The sequence below is a fragment of the Phoca vitulina genome, unplaced genomic scaffold (genome assembly GCF_004348235.1).
Source record: "Phoca vitulina isolate PV1807 unplaced genomic scaffold, GSC_HSeal_1.0 scaffold111, whole genome shotgun sequence".
NCBI lineage: Eukaryota > Metazoa > Chordata > Mammalia > Carnivora > Phocidae > Phoca > Phoca vitulina.
The window spans coordinates 1,651,939-1,668,482 of record NW_022589814.1 but is presented as its reverse complement, the minus strand read 5'-3'; the positions used below and the strand labels follow the sequence as shown (position 1 = coordinate 1,668,482).

General features: G+C 51.3%; 1 protein-coding gene and 1 long non-coding RNA gene across 12 annotated transcripts in view; both read left to right on the top strand.

Moving 5' to 3' along the window:
* LOC116628082 (protein FAM156A/FAM156B-like) overlaps positions 1-9,693 on the top strand; it is a 42,103-nt gene extending 32,410 nt beyond the window's left edge. For all 11 annotated transcript variants that reach the window (XM_032398167.1, XM_032398160.1, XM_032398169.1 and 8 more), the window contains one exon: positions 8,233-9,693. In XM_032398167.1, coding sequence (XP_032254058.1) covers positions 8,354-8,995 — 642 coding nt within the window. In that variant the 5' untranslated portion in view covers positions 8,233-8,353 and the 3' untranslated portion in view covers positions 8,996-9,693. The remainder of the gene's footprint in view (positions 1-8,232) is intronic.
* Positions 9,694-10,224: 531 nt separating this feature from the next.
* LOC116628083 lies at positions 10,225-13,927 on the top strand. Its single transcript, XR_004298566.1, has 3 exons — positions 10,225-10,377; positions 13,372-13,438; positions 13,598-13,927. It is a non-coding gene; the product is annotated as an uncharacterized LOC116628083 (long non-coding RNA).
* Positions 13,928-16,544: the final 2,617 nt, after the last annotated feature.

Below are 16,544 nucleotides of genomic sequence, written 5' to 3'. Positions count from 1 at the left end.
CTGGTTCACAGTGAGCTAATTGGAAATGCAATCTGACCGCAGAGTTTTTCTGGAAAAGGCTTCCTTGCTTAGAATAGGATTACACCCGGCAAAGATCTCACCTCATTTTACATGGAGCCTTGGATCCATTTGAACTCGGGGTTTGGAATGTGGCACAAATTTTCCTAATGTGAAGGGGTCCTGCCTTCCACTGAGGAGGGATAAGCAGAAACATGGACAGAATATGTTACTTTAGGGCACCTGTGACTCAGGAAATTAAGCAGGCCTTCAGCCACCACCCCCCCCCCCCACCCTTGGACTTTGTTTTAATGAGCTCACTTTTCACCGTAAGTTGCAGTCTGGGTTTTCTGTTAGGACAAGAGAAAGTATACTAAGTGGTGTTCCCTTTACAAGGGGTTTGACTAATTCGTCCCTGTGGCCCTCGAGGTGGCAAGGATCAGCTGCCTGCTCCTATGGGAACCCTCCAAGGGAATCTGACAGTGCCTCCGTATGACTCCCTAGGGGCCCCCACCAGGTGCCAGCAAGCCCTGCAGGAAACTATGTCAGTTCCTCCAGCATCCAGTGGAGAGTGTGAACCCACTGCTGGTTCTCCCTGCCATAGACTAGCCTCAACCGTGGGGATTACCCTCATTCACTACAACCCCTCTAGGAACAGCACAGCTCGGTGTGAAACGAAGTGTGTGCCTTGGACAAGGGAAAAGATGGAACCACCAGTCCAACCACCACTGCCCCAACCCCCAACCCTGGCCAGAGGGTGGGACTAGACTCCCAGGGGCCTGGCATACCACGCTCCGTTGCTGACGTGTCCCTAACACAGGGCACAGCGTGACTGCCTTTTTCTGCAGCCTAGCTCTTGAGGAGCTAAGGTGTGCGTGGTATATACGGTTTGATTACCCAAAGGCTCAGGTGGGTCTCAAAGCCCAACGTCTGTAGACAGGGAAGCAAACTGAAAGGGGTTGTTAGGTGGCTGACGCAGGAGAGGGTGGACCTGGGAATCCCGCCTCCATTTTGCCCGACTCCAAAGCCAGTCTTTGCGCTCACAATGACACACCTGGATTGTGTTTCAGTTGCTGGAATGCAGATACCGTTGGACGATTGCATGGTCATCATGGTCCCAACTCCATGTCCCACCTTGAAACGCAGGTACCCTGCAGGGTAAAGCAACCCCGAAAGGTCCTAAGACTCTGCGTCTGCCCTCTGAGGAGCGGCCCCGAAGCAACAGCCCCGGGGTCCCTTGGCGTGGAAGGCTTGCCTCAGAGCCAACCGCCAAGCAGGACTTCAGCTTCCAGGGTGCCCCGTCGAGAGGTCCTTTGCCATATTACAGAGACTTTTGCAGTCCACCCCACCCCCCAAACTAGGTCTGCACCAGGCTCACTCTATTCACCAGCGATTATGAATTGAGAGGCAAGCAGAGGCCGACCAAGTGCTTTTAGTGGCTGCGTCACAGCCGTGGGGCTGGCCAAACGGCAGTGGTGCTCGGAGCTCGGTAGACCAGGGACGGAAATCTGGCTCTCCCTGTGGGGATCTCCCGGTTCCTCAGCTTGCAGGTCTGTAAAATGTGGGTGATCAAGAGTGCCTACCTCATCACGCTCCCCACCCCTGAGAAGTGTGTCCTGACCAAACACACACACAGACGCTTAGGTAGAGGTAGGATGCCCTCCTCTGTGCTCCTAAGGTCCCGTGACTTAAATTCCGCCATCACTCTTCTCACGCGACATGTGGTGGTCATCTGCTGGCCGACTGCAGCCTAAATCATCCCTGCATCCCCAAACCACGTCCAGGAAACTGACGCATGGTATTCAGGTGGTGCTGAGGACATGTTTCTTCAATGAAGGAAGGACCCTGACCCAAGGTGTTGTTATGACTTCATCATAAAGGGTAGCTAGCGTACCAGCTGTTTCGGGATTACAAATGGAGGAAACAGGACATCTCTGTGCTCAAGATTCTCTTTGGGAGGAGGAGGAAGGTTGCATCTTTTGTACCATCTCCGATTGCAGATACTTAAAAAAAGAAAAAAAAACGAGGCTATAAAGATATTTTAAATTGTGTGGGACATTCTGTCGCCCCATCAGCCACAGTTCTGGTCTCGCGGTGGAACTTGGATCGAGATCTTTGGAGCACCAGTCAGCTCAGAGAATGTTTTCCAAGTACCAAGTGGCCGGTGCACATAGCAGGTGCCCACAGTGATCTGTCCAACAGGTGGACTGTTGCGTGAATTCGGGCTGCTAATTAAGGGTGTGATGCTATGGCTAGGGCACAAATGCCCTCGGGGACGGGGACATGGGCACCCAGGTGGAGGGTGTGTCGGTCCAGGTGAGTGCTGTCAGCCTCCCAAGGAGGCGCTCCTCCTCACTGTCCTTCCAGCGCTTTGCCCAAACCTGCGTCTTCTCTGAGTGGCTGCGTGGTCTTCTCCGTGTCCCTCCTCTGCCTACCTTACAGCCTGATACAGGCTGTCACTCAGCATCTGTGATCCGTGGGTGTCCTTCGTGGTCCAGCTGACTGAGTAGAAGCTTACTCACCCAGCCAGATCCAGGGCCCGTCACCCTCTGCTGTCCCCGCTTTCTGTGAGGCTCTCACTCCCTGCCCCTCCCCCAGTGGCTCCAACCTCCCGGCAGGATCTGCACTGTGTCCAGCAGCCTCTGCTTCAGACACTTCTTCCCGAGTGTGCCCCCTTGTCTGGAAAGTCCTGACCCCAGATATCTGCCTCTCAGACTCCTCTCCCTGTTCACGTCATTGGTGAAAGGGCACCTCCTCGAGAAGCCCGAACTCACTCCCTTGGGGTTACTTTTCTAGGCTAGGCTTTGGGGCTTACAGATAACCCAGAGAGGCGTTGCCACCAAGGGTGCGTACGTCCGGAGTCAGGACGCGCCTGGGCTGCAGTTCTGTCTCTTACTGGAGGTGAGCTTCTGTGATGTCACTTACCCTCCTCGCACAGGCATTTGCTCCTTTGGGACCCGAAAACAGGGAGTGTGCAGGGTTGATACACCAAACGAGATGTTTAGAAAGGGCCTCACATTCTCCTTTATTCCATTCGGTAGATAGTTGTGAATGCCCACTGGGGTTGAGGCTCTGATGGGTGAACGAGTCAAAGTGCCCGGCCTCTGTCAGCTCCTGGGCTGGTTAGTGAGTGAGACAAATAGTCCGCCTCTGACAGCTGGGTGGGATTGGGGCTGGGCTAGGGGAAACGCAGGGTCTGTGGAAGTCCAGAGGAAGGTCCGCTGTCCAGGGTGAAGGAAAGAGGGTGAAGAAGGCTCGCTCTTAGAAACGCTGCCTGAGTCTCCAGAGGTGAGTAAGAGGCGAAGGGCTTCCTCAGAGCCGTTACATTCCCAAACCTTGCGTGCAGGACAGATGTGGCGTCACGTTCCAGTCCCTCCTGACCGACTGAGGGATGGGGGTGTGAGCCCGTGCTTTACGGTGAGAAAGGAAGAGACTGTTTGCTGGAAGGCTTCTGGGAAACTTCCTTGTTCATAGGAAAGATACAGGACTCGAAAGTCTCTTTCTGCCCCGGACACTGCCGTATCTGGCTGTTGGTCCTGGAACGTGTGTTCCAGAAAAGGCCAGATCAGAGCTAGAAAGAACCTACGTCCCCGATGGCATCACTGGATCCCCGAGTGTGTCCCCGCCTGCGCCCACCCTTCCTTCTGATTTCGTTTGTGTGATTGTGGAGTTACCTTTGTGCCCAGGCCTGTTTGTGGAGGGGTCTCCTCCTCAACTCAGCACAAAGCTGACTTCCTGATCTGGTGAGCATCGTGGGGTCTGGTTCTCTGTTGTTTTGTGGGAGCCACGCCCTCTAATGGCTAAGGACACAAGCTCTGATCCTAGACACCCTTCCCTCCAACCCGGTTCTGCCACTCGCTGTCATGTCCTCTGGAGAAATTGACTTGGCCCTGTGTGCCTCACTCTCCTCGCCTGTGAAATGGGTTTACTCTTCTTCCTAATGACATCACCAAACAGAGAGGGTTGCGTTTCTGAGTGTATAATGAGGTAATGCAAGGATGGTTCACAGAATTGTGCCTGGCACGTTCCCTGTCTTTGCAACCACTGAGGCTGCCCCCGGGTAGGTGGCAGGTCACACTTCACATTGATGAGCCACAGCCAAGACCATGAAGACGGCATCCGACGTGTCCGTTCAGCCCCAGAGACTCTCTTGCTGTGCCACTCTCTTCTCATCCTTTGCGTCACGCACGGATGACCCTCACCGGAAGGCTGGCTTCCCCGCTGTGGGTCTCCCACCTGGGAGAACACAAATACACGTCATCTTCCATCGTGTGCCTGAATTCCAGTCACTCCAGTTCTGTCCTCGGACAGCTAGGGGCTGCTTCTGGTGCGGGGGCTGGGGGGGGTTGCAGGGCAGGTAACAGAGCACGTGACAGTCCGTTACTGCCACATGGCATCGGAAGCTCTCTGTGTCCCGGTGCCTGCCTTTATCTCCAGACTCCCCTCCCTGCACCCCAGCATTCGGTTGACACTCTCGCCGGATTCCAGGGCAGACCCTGCCATTCAGTCTCTCTCTCTCCTACAGCCTCAAATTCCTCCTGGTGAAAGGGCAGTCACTCTGCCTCCCTGAGGTTTGTTGGGAGACCTGCAGGAGACGACAGATGTGAAACACGGAGCTGACATTACCTGGCCCGTGGAAGGCACAGAGTGAGAGGCGGCATCATCTGTCCCCCTTCTTTAATCCACAGCAGCTGGCCTGCAAATGGCACGATCTCCTTCTCTCTGGTGCGGCCGCTCATGTCCCATTGTGTACACGTGCCACACTTCCTTCATCCACTTCTCTGTTGACTGACAGTTGGGTGGTTCCCATTCTCGGGGCGGGGGGGGGGGGGGGTGGTGAAAGCTGCAGTAAATACGGGAGTGCGGACAGCTCTTTGAGATGCCGATTTCAGTTCTTTTGGACATAGACCCAGGGGTGGGATTGCTGGGTCATATGGTAGGTTTTTTGGTTTTTAGTTTTTGTTGTTTTGGAGGGGGGCACCCCGATATGAGCAAGAACCTGTGACAGTTTTAGTTTTAACTTTCTGAGGAACCTCCATAGTGCTTTCCGTTGTGGCTGCGCCAGGTTGCGTCCCACCGACAGGGCACGAGGGTTCCCGTGTTCCGCATGCCCAGCGACACTTGGGACCTGCTGTGTTTGGTAGTTGCTCTGACGAGAAGCTTCCTCACGTGTGCGGCCCGATAGCTCATTGTGATGTTGACTGGCCTTTCCCTGGTGATTAGGGATGTGGAGCCACTTTCCATATGCCCTTTGGCCATTTGTATGGCTTCTTTGGAGAAATGTCTATTCGAATCCGTTGCCCATTTTCACATTGGGTTGTTTGTTTTCTTGCTATTGAGTTAGGAAAGTTTGTTATACGTAGTGAAAATCAACTCCTTGTCAGATACGTGGTTTGCAAATGTTTTTGCCCATTTTGCAGATTGCCTTTGCGCCTTGTTGGTGGTTTCCTTTTCTGTGCTGAAGCTTTTAAGTCTGATGTAGTCGCACTTGTCTATTTTTGCTTTTCTTGCCTGTGCCGTGGGTGTTGATTCCACGAGATCATTGCCAAGACCAACGTCATGCAGCTTTACTCTACGTTTTCTTTCAGGAGTTTCACAGTATCGGGTCTTTTATTGAATCTTCAATCCCCTTTGGGTTGATTGTCGTGTGTGGTGTAACAGAGGGTCCAGTGTCATCCTTCTGCACGTGGGCATCCGGTTTTCCCAGCGCCATTTGTCAAAGAGAGTGTCCTTTCCCCGCCGGGTATTATTGGCATCCTCGTCAAGATCAGTTGACTGTACATGCCTTGGGTTTATTTCTGGGTTCTATTCTGTTCCATTGGTCTGTGTCTGTCTTTCTGCCAGTACCATACTGATCTCCTTACTGTAGCCTTGGACTGTGTTTTGAAATGAAGGACTTTGGTACCTCCAGCTGTGTTCTTCCTCAAGGTGGCCTTGGCCGTTCTGGGTCTTGTGTTGTTCCAGATGCATTTTAGGATTGTTTTTCTGTTACTGAGAGATGCCGTTGGGATTTTGATAGGCATAGCATTGAGTCTTTCATTTTTCTTTGTAATCAGATGACGTTGCTTAATCAGTTATATGCTAAATCTGAGGATTGCCTTAGTTGGTTTCCAGTTACTGAACCACCCTTGCTTTCCTGGACTAACCCACTTGATCATGGTGTATTTTCTCTGAATGGATTGCTGGATTCCACTGCTGGTATTTTGGTGGGGAATTTTGTGCTTGTGCTAAGAAAGAACATTGGTCAGTGGTTTTCTTTTCGTAGTATCAGTGAAATGCTGGCCTCCTAAATCACTTGCAAGTGTTTCCTCCACTTAGTTTTCTGGAGGAAATTGTGTAGAATATCTGCGTGTGTCTGTTTCTCCTGTCGATATTTGGTAGAATTCACTGGCGATACCATCTGGGATTGTCGTCAGAGGTTTTAGACAACTGAGTCAGTTTCTGTAAATGATACTGAACTGTGCATGTTATTTCGCCTTGGGTAAGTTTTGATGGTTTATGGGTTTCGGGTAATCAATCCATTTCCTAGCTGTTGCATTTATATATGTCGATTTGAACGTAATATTGCCGCCTAGTTTCTTTCATATTTGCTGGGTCTCTAGCAAAATCTCCTCTTTCATCCCTGCTATTGGTAACTTATTTCTCCCTCCCTAAATCGCCACCTCTGATAACCACAAATCTGATTATCTTTTCACACCCTGAGCCGAAACCAAGAGTCAGACGCTCAACCAACTGCACCACCCAGGCGCCCCGTGATTTCTTTATTCTCCACATCCCAGCGAGCATTTTTATCTCTTGTCTTTTTGATGCTAGCCATTCTAACAGGTGTGAGGTGATACCTCATTGTGGTTTTGATTCGCATTTCTCCGATGATTAGCGGTTTGGAGCCGCTTTTCATGTCCCTGTTGGCCATTTGTACGTCTCCTTTAGAAAACTCTCTAAGCACAGCCTTTATCCGTCTTTAAATTGGACGATTAGCCCTTTTGCCGTGGAGTTGTATGAGTTCTTTCTATATTTTGGATATGAACCCCTTGACAGATACACGGTTTGCACATATTTTTTCCCATCCTATAAGTTGTCTTGTCACCTCGTTGGTGGTTTCTTTGGTGTGCAGCAGCTGTTTAGTTACACGTAACCCCACTTGTTTCTTTTTGATTTTGTTGCCTGTGCTTCGGGGGTCATATCCAGGAATTTGCGGCCAAGACCCAGTGTCAAGGAGCTTTTCTGTCATGTAGCCTTCCAGCAGTTTTATGGTTTCCGGTCTTACACTGAAGTCTCTAATCGACTTCAAGTACATTTTTGTGTGTATAAGCCAGGAGTCCAGCTTTCTTCTTTGACGTGTGACTATCCCATTCTCCCAGCACCATTTATCGAAGACACTGTCTTTTCTCCGCTGCGTATTCTTGATTCCTATGTCAAATACTGGTTGACGGTATATGCATGGGGTCATCTCTGGGCTCTCGATTCTGTCCCATTGGTCTGTGTGTCGGTTTTTATGCCAGTGCCACACTGTTCTGATTTCCCTGGCTTTGTCGTATGGCTAGAAAGCAGGAAGTGGGATGTATCTTGCTCTGCTCTGCTCTCTGTTTTTCTTCTTTTCCTTCCTCAGTCCCGTGAGAGGTGTATCGATTTTATGGATCATTTCAAAGAAGCAACTTTTGATTTGAGTTCCTCTAATGTGTCTTGTTAGAAACCTCATTGATTTCTGTTCTTATGCATTGGTAAATTCTTATTTATTCTTACGGGGAATTTTCAAATGATGTCCATAGGCTTGAATATCCTTTCTAAAGAGATGAAAGCCAGTGAAACTTGAAAAGAATGTGTCCCTCCCCATGGTGAAATGCTTAGATTTTAGCAAATGTCTGCTTCTCGAAAGTACATGAACACCTAGGAGGAGAGCACAAGCCGGTCACACATGGATTGTTCTTAAAGTGATGCTTGAGAACGGTTATAAAACGTCCGCAGGAATTACCGTGGTTGACTGCAGGACATCATTTTGCATGGCGGGTCACGTGGGCGGACGCGATAATGGCTGTCACTTCTGAGACCCTGGTTATATGCCGTCAGTGTTCTGAGCTCTTGGAACTGTATTATCTCACTGAGAGCACAGAACAGCCCTCGCGACTAGGGCTCATTGTCGTCCCCATCTCACAGATAGGAGACAGAGGCCCGGAAAGCTGAAGTCAGAGGAATAATAACGGGTTTTCTTTCTTCTTTTATCACCACGTGTTGCAGTCTGGGTTCTTCCGGCCGTGCCCGTCCCTCCGCTACCTTCCAGCTCTTTGAGAACCTTCATCTTCACCGTCCTGTCTAGACCCAAGGGCCGGGCGGAGCTGTGAGCACCGACGACGCCTCCATGGATCCAGTCCAGAAATGTAACTCAACACTGATTCCCGAATCTTCCCCGATGAGCTCTGAAGAGACCTCCCGGGAAGTCACAGCAGCCTCCCCTCCTTCCTTCTCAGAACTGCTAATGATGGGCCTCGGTGACCTCAAAACCAGTCCGGGCACCAGATACCCTGCCCCTCTGCCAGACGGGCTGCTCCAGCAGCGGTACAGGGATGAGAAAACCCTCCAAGAGAGGCGGTGGGAAAGGGCAGCATCCCCTCAGAGGAAGAGAACATTTCTGGGGCACGTGAGACGGCGACACCTCGATCACGTGGCACCTTACCGGGTCGAGAGGAAGGCCAGGATCTCTTCCTCGGGGGATAGGGATCCGAACAGATTCCGATGTGAATGTCGATACTGCCAGAGCCATAGGCCCAGCGTCTCCGGGATGCCCACAGAGAGGAAAGGGGCCCCGCATCCTTCCTCCTGGGACACGCTGGTGCAGGGCCTCAGTGGCTTGACCCTCAGCCTGGGGACCAGCCGGCCCGGCCTTCTGCCCGAAGGGGTGCTCCAACAGCAGGAGAGAGAGGAGAAGCTCCAACTGGAGATGCAGCAGGAAAGCAAAAGAATGTTCCAGAGGCTCCTGAAGCAGTGGTTGAAAGAAAACTGAGGCTCTCGTCCTCACGTGACAGAGATCTGAACGGATTCAGACGTGGAGGCTGGTGTGGCCAGATCCTGAGCGTGGGTTCCTTTTGGGGACCGAACAGTAAGCAGTCAGAGAAGTCAGAGAAGGAGCAAAAGCAGCGTGAGGACTGGACACTCGGTCCGTGTGAGCGTGGAGCCAGTCCCGGGAAGGGCCTACCCTTTCCTGCCTGGAATTTCTGGGTCACCGTGGGGCTTTCTGTGGTTCACTGCGCACCAGAGGTCCTTAACTTCCGTGTTTCGGCTCCCATGATGCATGTTGTCACTTCCCCACCCCGGATGTCTGTCTCTCCTCCCTGCCTCGTCGTCAGTAAGATACAGGGTTTCTCTGTGGCATGAACACCCTGGTGATGGCCGTGTGCTTCCGTGCCGTGTCACTGACCGCCTCCCAGAAGCAGCACTAGGTCTGCTGGGATGCCCGTGCGCTCAGCTGAGCCCCACTTCCGAGAATCTGACGCTAAATCGAGAATCTGGCGGAAAGGGACGTGGAACTGGAACATGGGGGTTCACCGTGGTGTTCTCTGTGTAAGCCGTTATGAATACGCTGAGCTAAACGTAGGTCAACGCTTCCCTGCTTCGTGGCATTGATGGTATTCCCCTGGGCGGAATTTCTGGTGGGTTGCCTCGTCGTGCGTACCAAATAAATCTGCGTATGAAAGGAAAATAGCTTTTGAGTTCTGGTTTCTTGATCCCTGTTGCTTTGTTCTTTGTTAGATCTGAGATGACGACATTTAAATCCTAGAGCAGCAGATCACGGTTGATCGGGCGGAGCTGTAAACTGTGCGGATTTGGGGCAGGGGACGGGGAGGGCACCAGGGAGCAGCATCACGTCACCGTCTGTGGCCCTGCAGCAGGACCGGCCTTCACATGATCCAGGAGCAAGGGGAGGAGAGTCTTCCTGCCCACAGAGAATTGGAAGCAGAGTCCGCTGCGCACGGTAGGAGCTCCCGTGGGATGGTGCCGGTTCCCCTGGCCTTAGGATCTTCGGGGGCCATTCCTCGTTCGTTGCCTGGTGGCCCTGGGTTGGTGCACGGGAACGGCAGTTTCATGCCTGCTGCGGGACAACCAGAGCGTCGTTGAGTTATTGGAGAGTCGTTTGGGGATTTAGGCCCGTGCCTTTTCATTTCAGGATTCATTGAATGAATCGGTCTCCCCCCCGCCCCGCACCTCCCCTCCTCCCCACACACCAACACAGGATCCAATGCTGTGTACCCACGAAATGCCCATGCGATTCCTCTAAACTGACAATAAATTCTGCTTTCTGTCAGGCTCTATTTTTAGGTAGTCCCCAGGGCTGTGTTGCTGCCAAGATCTACGAGTCTGCCGCAGAGGGAAGTGGCTTGAGCACAGGTATGTTGATTATGTTCTCAACTTGTGATCTCATCTGAGAGCTTAGGAGCTCACCTGACCCCGCCAGGCTTGTCTCCCACTTGAAGGAGAGGGTCTTTTTTCTTTTTAGATTATTTATTTTCTTTTTAGATCATTTATTTATTTATTTGAGAGAGAAAGAACCTGAGCAGGGGGAGGGGCAGAGGGAGAGGGAGAAGCAGACTCCCCGCTGAGCAGGGAGCCCGACGTGGGGCTTGAACTCGGGACCCTGAGATCATGACCTGAGCCGAAGGCAGACGCTTAACGGACCGAGCCACCCAGGCGCCCTAAAGCAGGACTTCTCTTTCTTGAAACTCCGAGGCCTCAATTCAAACTGGTCATTTGGGGTGTGGGGAGCAGGAGTAACATGGCATTTCAGTCTCTTGATTGTGTACTAGCTGTCAGACCCTATGCTGCATATTTGCAAATATCAGCTTATGGAATCCGCTCCCAGAGACCCCTCGTGGAGCAAGACCTCAGTCTCAATGGGTAGGTGGGGAAGCGGAGCACAGAGAGGTTAGGTGACTTGCTGGGTGTCGCGTAGGCACCGGAGCGGGACGTGGCACACAGACCTAGGCGGGCTGCATTCAGAGTGGGCATCTCAACCAGCTCACTACCTGTAACCTCCCCGAAGGCTGTGGGTGAAGTGCGGAGAACCGGTGACTTTGGTGGACGTTTCCCAGCTGGAAGCACCAAGTCTTATGAGCTACCTCCTTGAATCCTCTGCAGAATGCCCTGGGGCAGGGCCAGTCTTCCCCACGGGGCAGAGTTCACAGAGACGGGAAGGAGGTGGCCTCACCTCTGCAGCCACGCCAACCACCATCAAATGCATAGCCACTCGTGAAGGTTTCCTTGTCTCCCTCGCCTCCCCCACGCCGTGCTAGGCTGGCTGCCGGGGCGGGGCAGTTTGGAGTAATGGCGAGACGGTCCCGGGCCTCGGGACTTGAGCCTTCAATCAGGGAGAGTTGGGACACCCAGACGTGTGGCAGGGAGCCGTCACAGATCCCCTGTGAGGCTGTCTCGCCAGGAGACGAGAGGAGCGGGCAGGACCCGGGCGGGGCAGCGCGGACCGGGGGGCTTGCTGAGGGCGCTCCTAGCCACAGACTTACGGCCTACCTGGGGGCCCATGGAGAATGGCTGGGTGGGTGTACCCGAGGGACTCACTGGTGCCACCCCACCCACCCCCCCCCTCGAGGGCATGGGCCCCTTGCCTACGTATGGAGCACATGAGCATATCTGGGGGTCCCATCTGACACAGCACACGCTCCCAAGTTCCGGACTGGGAGCCAGGATCCAGTGAGGTCTAGAGATGTTCCGCATGCCGGGTTCCAGACCAGAGACCCGGAGGCAGAGCCACCAGGAGGCAAGAAATTACAGGGAGAGAATGGGGGTAAAATGGAATATGCTCAAAGAGAAAACTCTGAATGGACCTATTGCAAGTAAAGACATTGAAGTTGGGAATTAAAAACCTTCCCACAGAGGAAGGGCCTGGGCCTGCTGGCCTCATTGGTGAATTCTGGTAAACTGTGGGAAGAGACAGTAGCCGTCCTTCATAGACTCTTCCAGAATAGACAGGAGGAGGGAAGACTTCCTTACTCAGCCTATGAGGACAATATTACCCGGCTACCGAAGCCACACAGGACAACACAAGACATCTATAAACCAATATCTATTACGACTATCCACCCGTAAACCCTCCCCAAAACGGCACACCAGATCCAACACCATTCACAAGGGAGTATGCAGCTAACCAAGTGAGACTTATCCCAGGGTTGCAATATTGCTTTAGCATTCAAAATGCAGTTAAGGTAAACACCATCATCATAGAGTGAGGACGGGAACCATGTAGTTGATCATCCCGATAGAGAGAGAACAGACATTTGACAAAATTCAAGACCCATTCACGCTAAAAAAACCTCTCAGCCGCCTGGGGCTAGAAGGGCACGTCCTCATTCTGATAAAGGGTATCTAGAAGAAAAATGAGTCTCATGTCACATCCCATTGAGTAGTGCAAGAATGAATGCTTTCCTCCTGAGAGGCGGACCAAGGTGAGGATGCCGGGGCCCACCGTTTCCGTCCAACACTGACTGAAGGGTCCGGCCGGCGCAATCATGCAAGACAAAGAATGAGGACATGGAGAAACCGGAAACGAAACCTATGTTCAAGCAAGGACTTGTACTCAGACGTTCACGGCAAAAAAGGGGAAGCCGTCTAAAAGTCTGTCAACGGCTAAAAGGATAATCAAACTGTGGCAGTGGATGCCACTGGTCTACGAAGACGGATGACCTTGTGGTGTCTGCAGCAACACGGATGAGCCCCCACAGTGTTACGCTAAGTGAAAGAACACGGACACACAAGTGCGCCTGAAGCATGAGCCCGTTTACAGGAAATGCCCAGAAAGGGCAAACCTACAAGAGATAGAAATTACCTTAGATGTTGCCTCGGCCTGGAGGTAGGAGTGGGACTTGAGTGCCGCCGGGTACACGGGGTCCTTCTGGAGGGATGAAATGTTGTACAGCTGAATCCTGCTGAAGGCTGCGCAACTCCGTAAATCTACTACAAGTCACTGCATTGCAGCCTTTAACTGGGTGAACTTTGTGAGAGGTAAATCATAGGCTTTATTTACTTTTTTTTTTTTTTTAAAGATTTTATTATTTGGAGAGAGGGTATGAGTGGGGAAGAGGGGTGGAGGGAGAAACAGCCCCCCCCCCCACTACACAAGGAGCCCAACGCGGGGCTCGATCCCAGGACCCCAGGATCATGACCTGAGCTGAGGGCAGATGCTTAACCGACTGAGCAACCCGGGTGCCCCAAATTACAGCCTTTAGAAAATGTAATGCAGATGTCTAAGTAAGTCCTGGAGGAAGAGGTATGCCATTGACTTTATAACACTAAGAAACTGCCCCATCTCTCGTTCCATGTTCTCTGGGTCCTGCCTGTGTGACCCATCATCACTGCCTCCTCCATGTGAGCTAGCAGCTCCCGCCAGCCCAAGCCCTGTGCACAACAGAACGAGCCCTGGGCACAACGGAACGGAGTGCTGGTGAGTGCAACGTCTGCGCGTGTCTGCGTGTCCGCGTGTCCGCGTGTGCGGGCAGCCACTGGGTGAACAGAGTGGTTGTCTCAGAAATCTGTGGCTGGGGCCAAGTTCCCATAGTCCATGCTGCATCTGAAACCCACTTAGGACTTTTCCATTCTTCAGGAATCCCATGGAACTGGCCGCGGTGTCCCTGGTAACCAGCCTCACCCTTCGCTTCAACCTCTGGCCACAGGAAGACATGTGTAGACTGGGGAAGGATGTTGTCCCCCGCCCCCCCCACACACACAGGGGCCCCTGCCTCGCTCAGCAAGCCAGTGGGGATCCACGGCAGAGGGGTAACCAGGACGATGGAAATCCCGCTGCCTTTCCATCCTTGAGGCCCTTCTCCCTCCCCTCCGCCTGCCTGAGTGTCCTGTAGAGAAGGGGACAGTGGCGCATAAACACAGCCCTGAGTCCTTGAAATTATTCTCAATATGGCTGTAAAGTAAATAACGTCACGAATAGCTCCTGACCTATGAATACAGAAAGCAAACCGATGGCTGCCAGAGGGAAGGGGGTGGGTGGATGGGGAAGTTGAGTGGGGGGGCGGGGGGCGGGGGGGGAGATATAGGCTTCCGGTGAAGGAATGAAAAAGTCACGGGATGGAAGGCACAGCCCAGGGAATATCGTCAGTGATACTGTACTAGCATTGTCTGGGGCCAGGTGGTAGCTACGCTACTGGGGAGCAGAGCAGCTAGACATGATGAATCACTGTGACATACGCCTGCAGCGGATGTAACATTGTGTGTCAACTAAACTCAAATAAAAAAAAAAAAAAGTAGCTCCTGCAAGAGAAGACACAGAAGGGATTTTTTAAAATTTCAGTATTAGTACACATGGCTGTAGATTCCGAGATCCTCTTTAAACCAGGACCGGGAAAGCTCAGCGATGCTTCTCAACCTCAGCTGCCCATCGAATCTTTCCTGGAGCAGCTCAAAGAGGACTCAACACCTGAAAAACAAATAATCCAGTTTAAAAATGGGCAGAAGACATGAACAGACATTTCTCCAAAGAAGACATCCAGGCGGTCAACAACAGACACATGAAAGGATGCTCAGCATCACATACCATCAGGGAAATGCAAATCACAGCCACAGTGAGCTATCACCTCACACCAGTCAGAACGTCTAAAGTCAAAAATACAAGAAACGACAGGTGTTGGCGAGGATGTGGAGAAAGGGGAACCCTCCTACACTGTTGGTGGGAAGGCAGACTGGTGCAGCCACTCTGGAAGAGAGTATGGAGTTTCCGCAAAGAGCTAAAAATAGAACTGCCTATAGTCCAGCAATCACACTGCTGGGTATTTAACCAAAAATACAAAAACACTAATTCGGGGGGGTACATGCACCCCTATGTTTATAGCAGCATTGTTTACAATAGCCAAAGCATGGAAGCAGCCCACGCGTCCATGGAGAGATGAATGGATAAAGAAGATGTGGTATATATACAATGGAATATTACTCAGCCATAAAAAAGAATGACATCTTCCCATTTGCAATAACACAGGTAGAGCTAGAGAGGATTATGCTAAGCCAAATATGTCAGAAGACAAGTGCCATATGATTTCACTCGTGGAATTTAACAGCCACAAAGGAGCAAAGGAAAAAGAGAGAGAGAGAGGGAGAGAGAGAGAGAGAGACAAACCAAGAAACAAACTCTTAGCTATAGAGAACAAACTGATGGTAAGCGGAGGGGAGGTGGGTGAGGGGATCAGCGAACTAGGTGATGGGGATTAATTAGTGCCCCCCTCCTAATGAGAACCGGGTGGTGTATGGAATTGTTGAGTCACGGTACTCTACACCTGAAACTTATATAACACTATCTTAACTATACTGGAAGTAACATAAAAAAATTAATAAAAAAAAAGAGGGACAGATGCAGGTGCTCCATCCCCAGGGAGTCTGAGGTAGGGAGTCTGGAATGTGGCCCCAGCAAGAGCATTATTTGGAAACTTCTATGAAAACCTAGTTTGCAGCCGTGGAAACAGAACCATCCTTAAGGCGAAAACCTCAAGTCAGAAATTTAAAAATAGAGCTACCCCGTGACCCAGCAATTGCACTCCTGGGTATTTACCCCAAAGACACAGATGTAGTGAAAAGAAGGGCCATATGCACCCCAATGTTCATAGCAGCAATGTCCGCAATAGCCAAACTGTGGAAAGAGCCGAGATGCCCTTCAACAGATGAATGGATAAAGAAGATGTGGTCCATATATACAATGGAATATTACTCAGCCATCAGAAAGGATGAATACCCAACTTTTGCATCAACATGGATGGGACTGGAGGAGATTATGCTAAGTGAAATAAGTCAAGCAGAGAAAGTCAATTATCATATGGTTTCACTTATTTGTGGAACACAGGGAATAGCATGGAGGACACTAGGAGAAGGAAGGGAAAAATGAGGCGGGGGGGGGAATCGGAGGGAGAGATGAACCATGAGAGACTATGGACTCTGAGAAACAAACAGGGTTTTGGAGGGGAGCGGGGTGGGAGGATGGGTTAGCCCGGTGATGGGTATTGAGGAGGGCACGTACTGCATGGAGCACTGGGTGTTATACGGAAACAATGGATCGTGGATCACCACATCAAAAACCAATGATGTATTGTATGGTGACTAACATAACATAATAAAATTTAAAAAAAAAAGAGAAATTTGAGACTCGCCTTACAAGGCCCGCAGGTTTTCACCATTACCTGCTGTGGCTGGCCGATCTCATAGGCTGTGAGGAAAGGAAAAACAGGTCAGAGTAAACGCGGGCTTTAAAACTGCCATTGTACTGGCTGCTCTCAATGTTCCCGAAAACCAGAGTTTGAAGTTAAAACCCTGCATTTGCTCACGAAACGTAAGACTTTTTATTTCCTGTCCAGATCCCTTGTGCTTAGCTACTTTAAGATCGGAGAAAACATTGTATCGACCACTTCATCAGACAGATCCCAATAATTCTATGAAAACGCGTTGGCTGAGATTCGTATCCGTTGATGGCGATGGCTCGGCTGTCAGGCTTATCTGCCAAGTTTACTGAGTTGTGTTTTTTAACTTTCTCTTATACTTTATGTTCTCAAACTCAT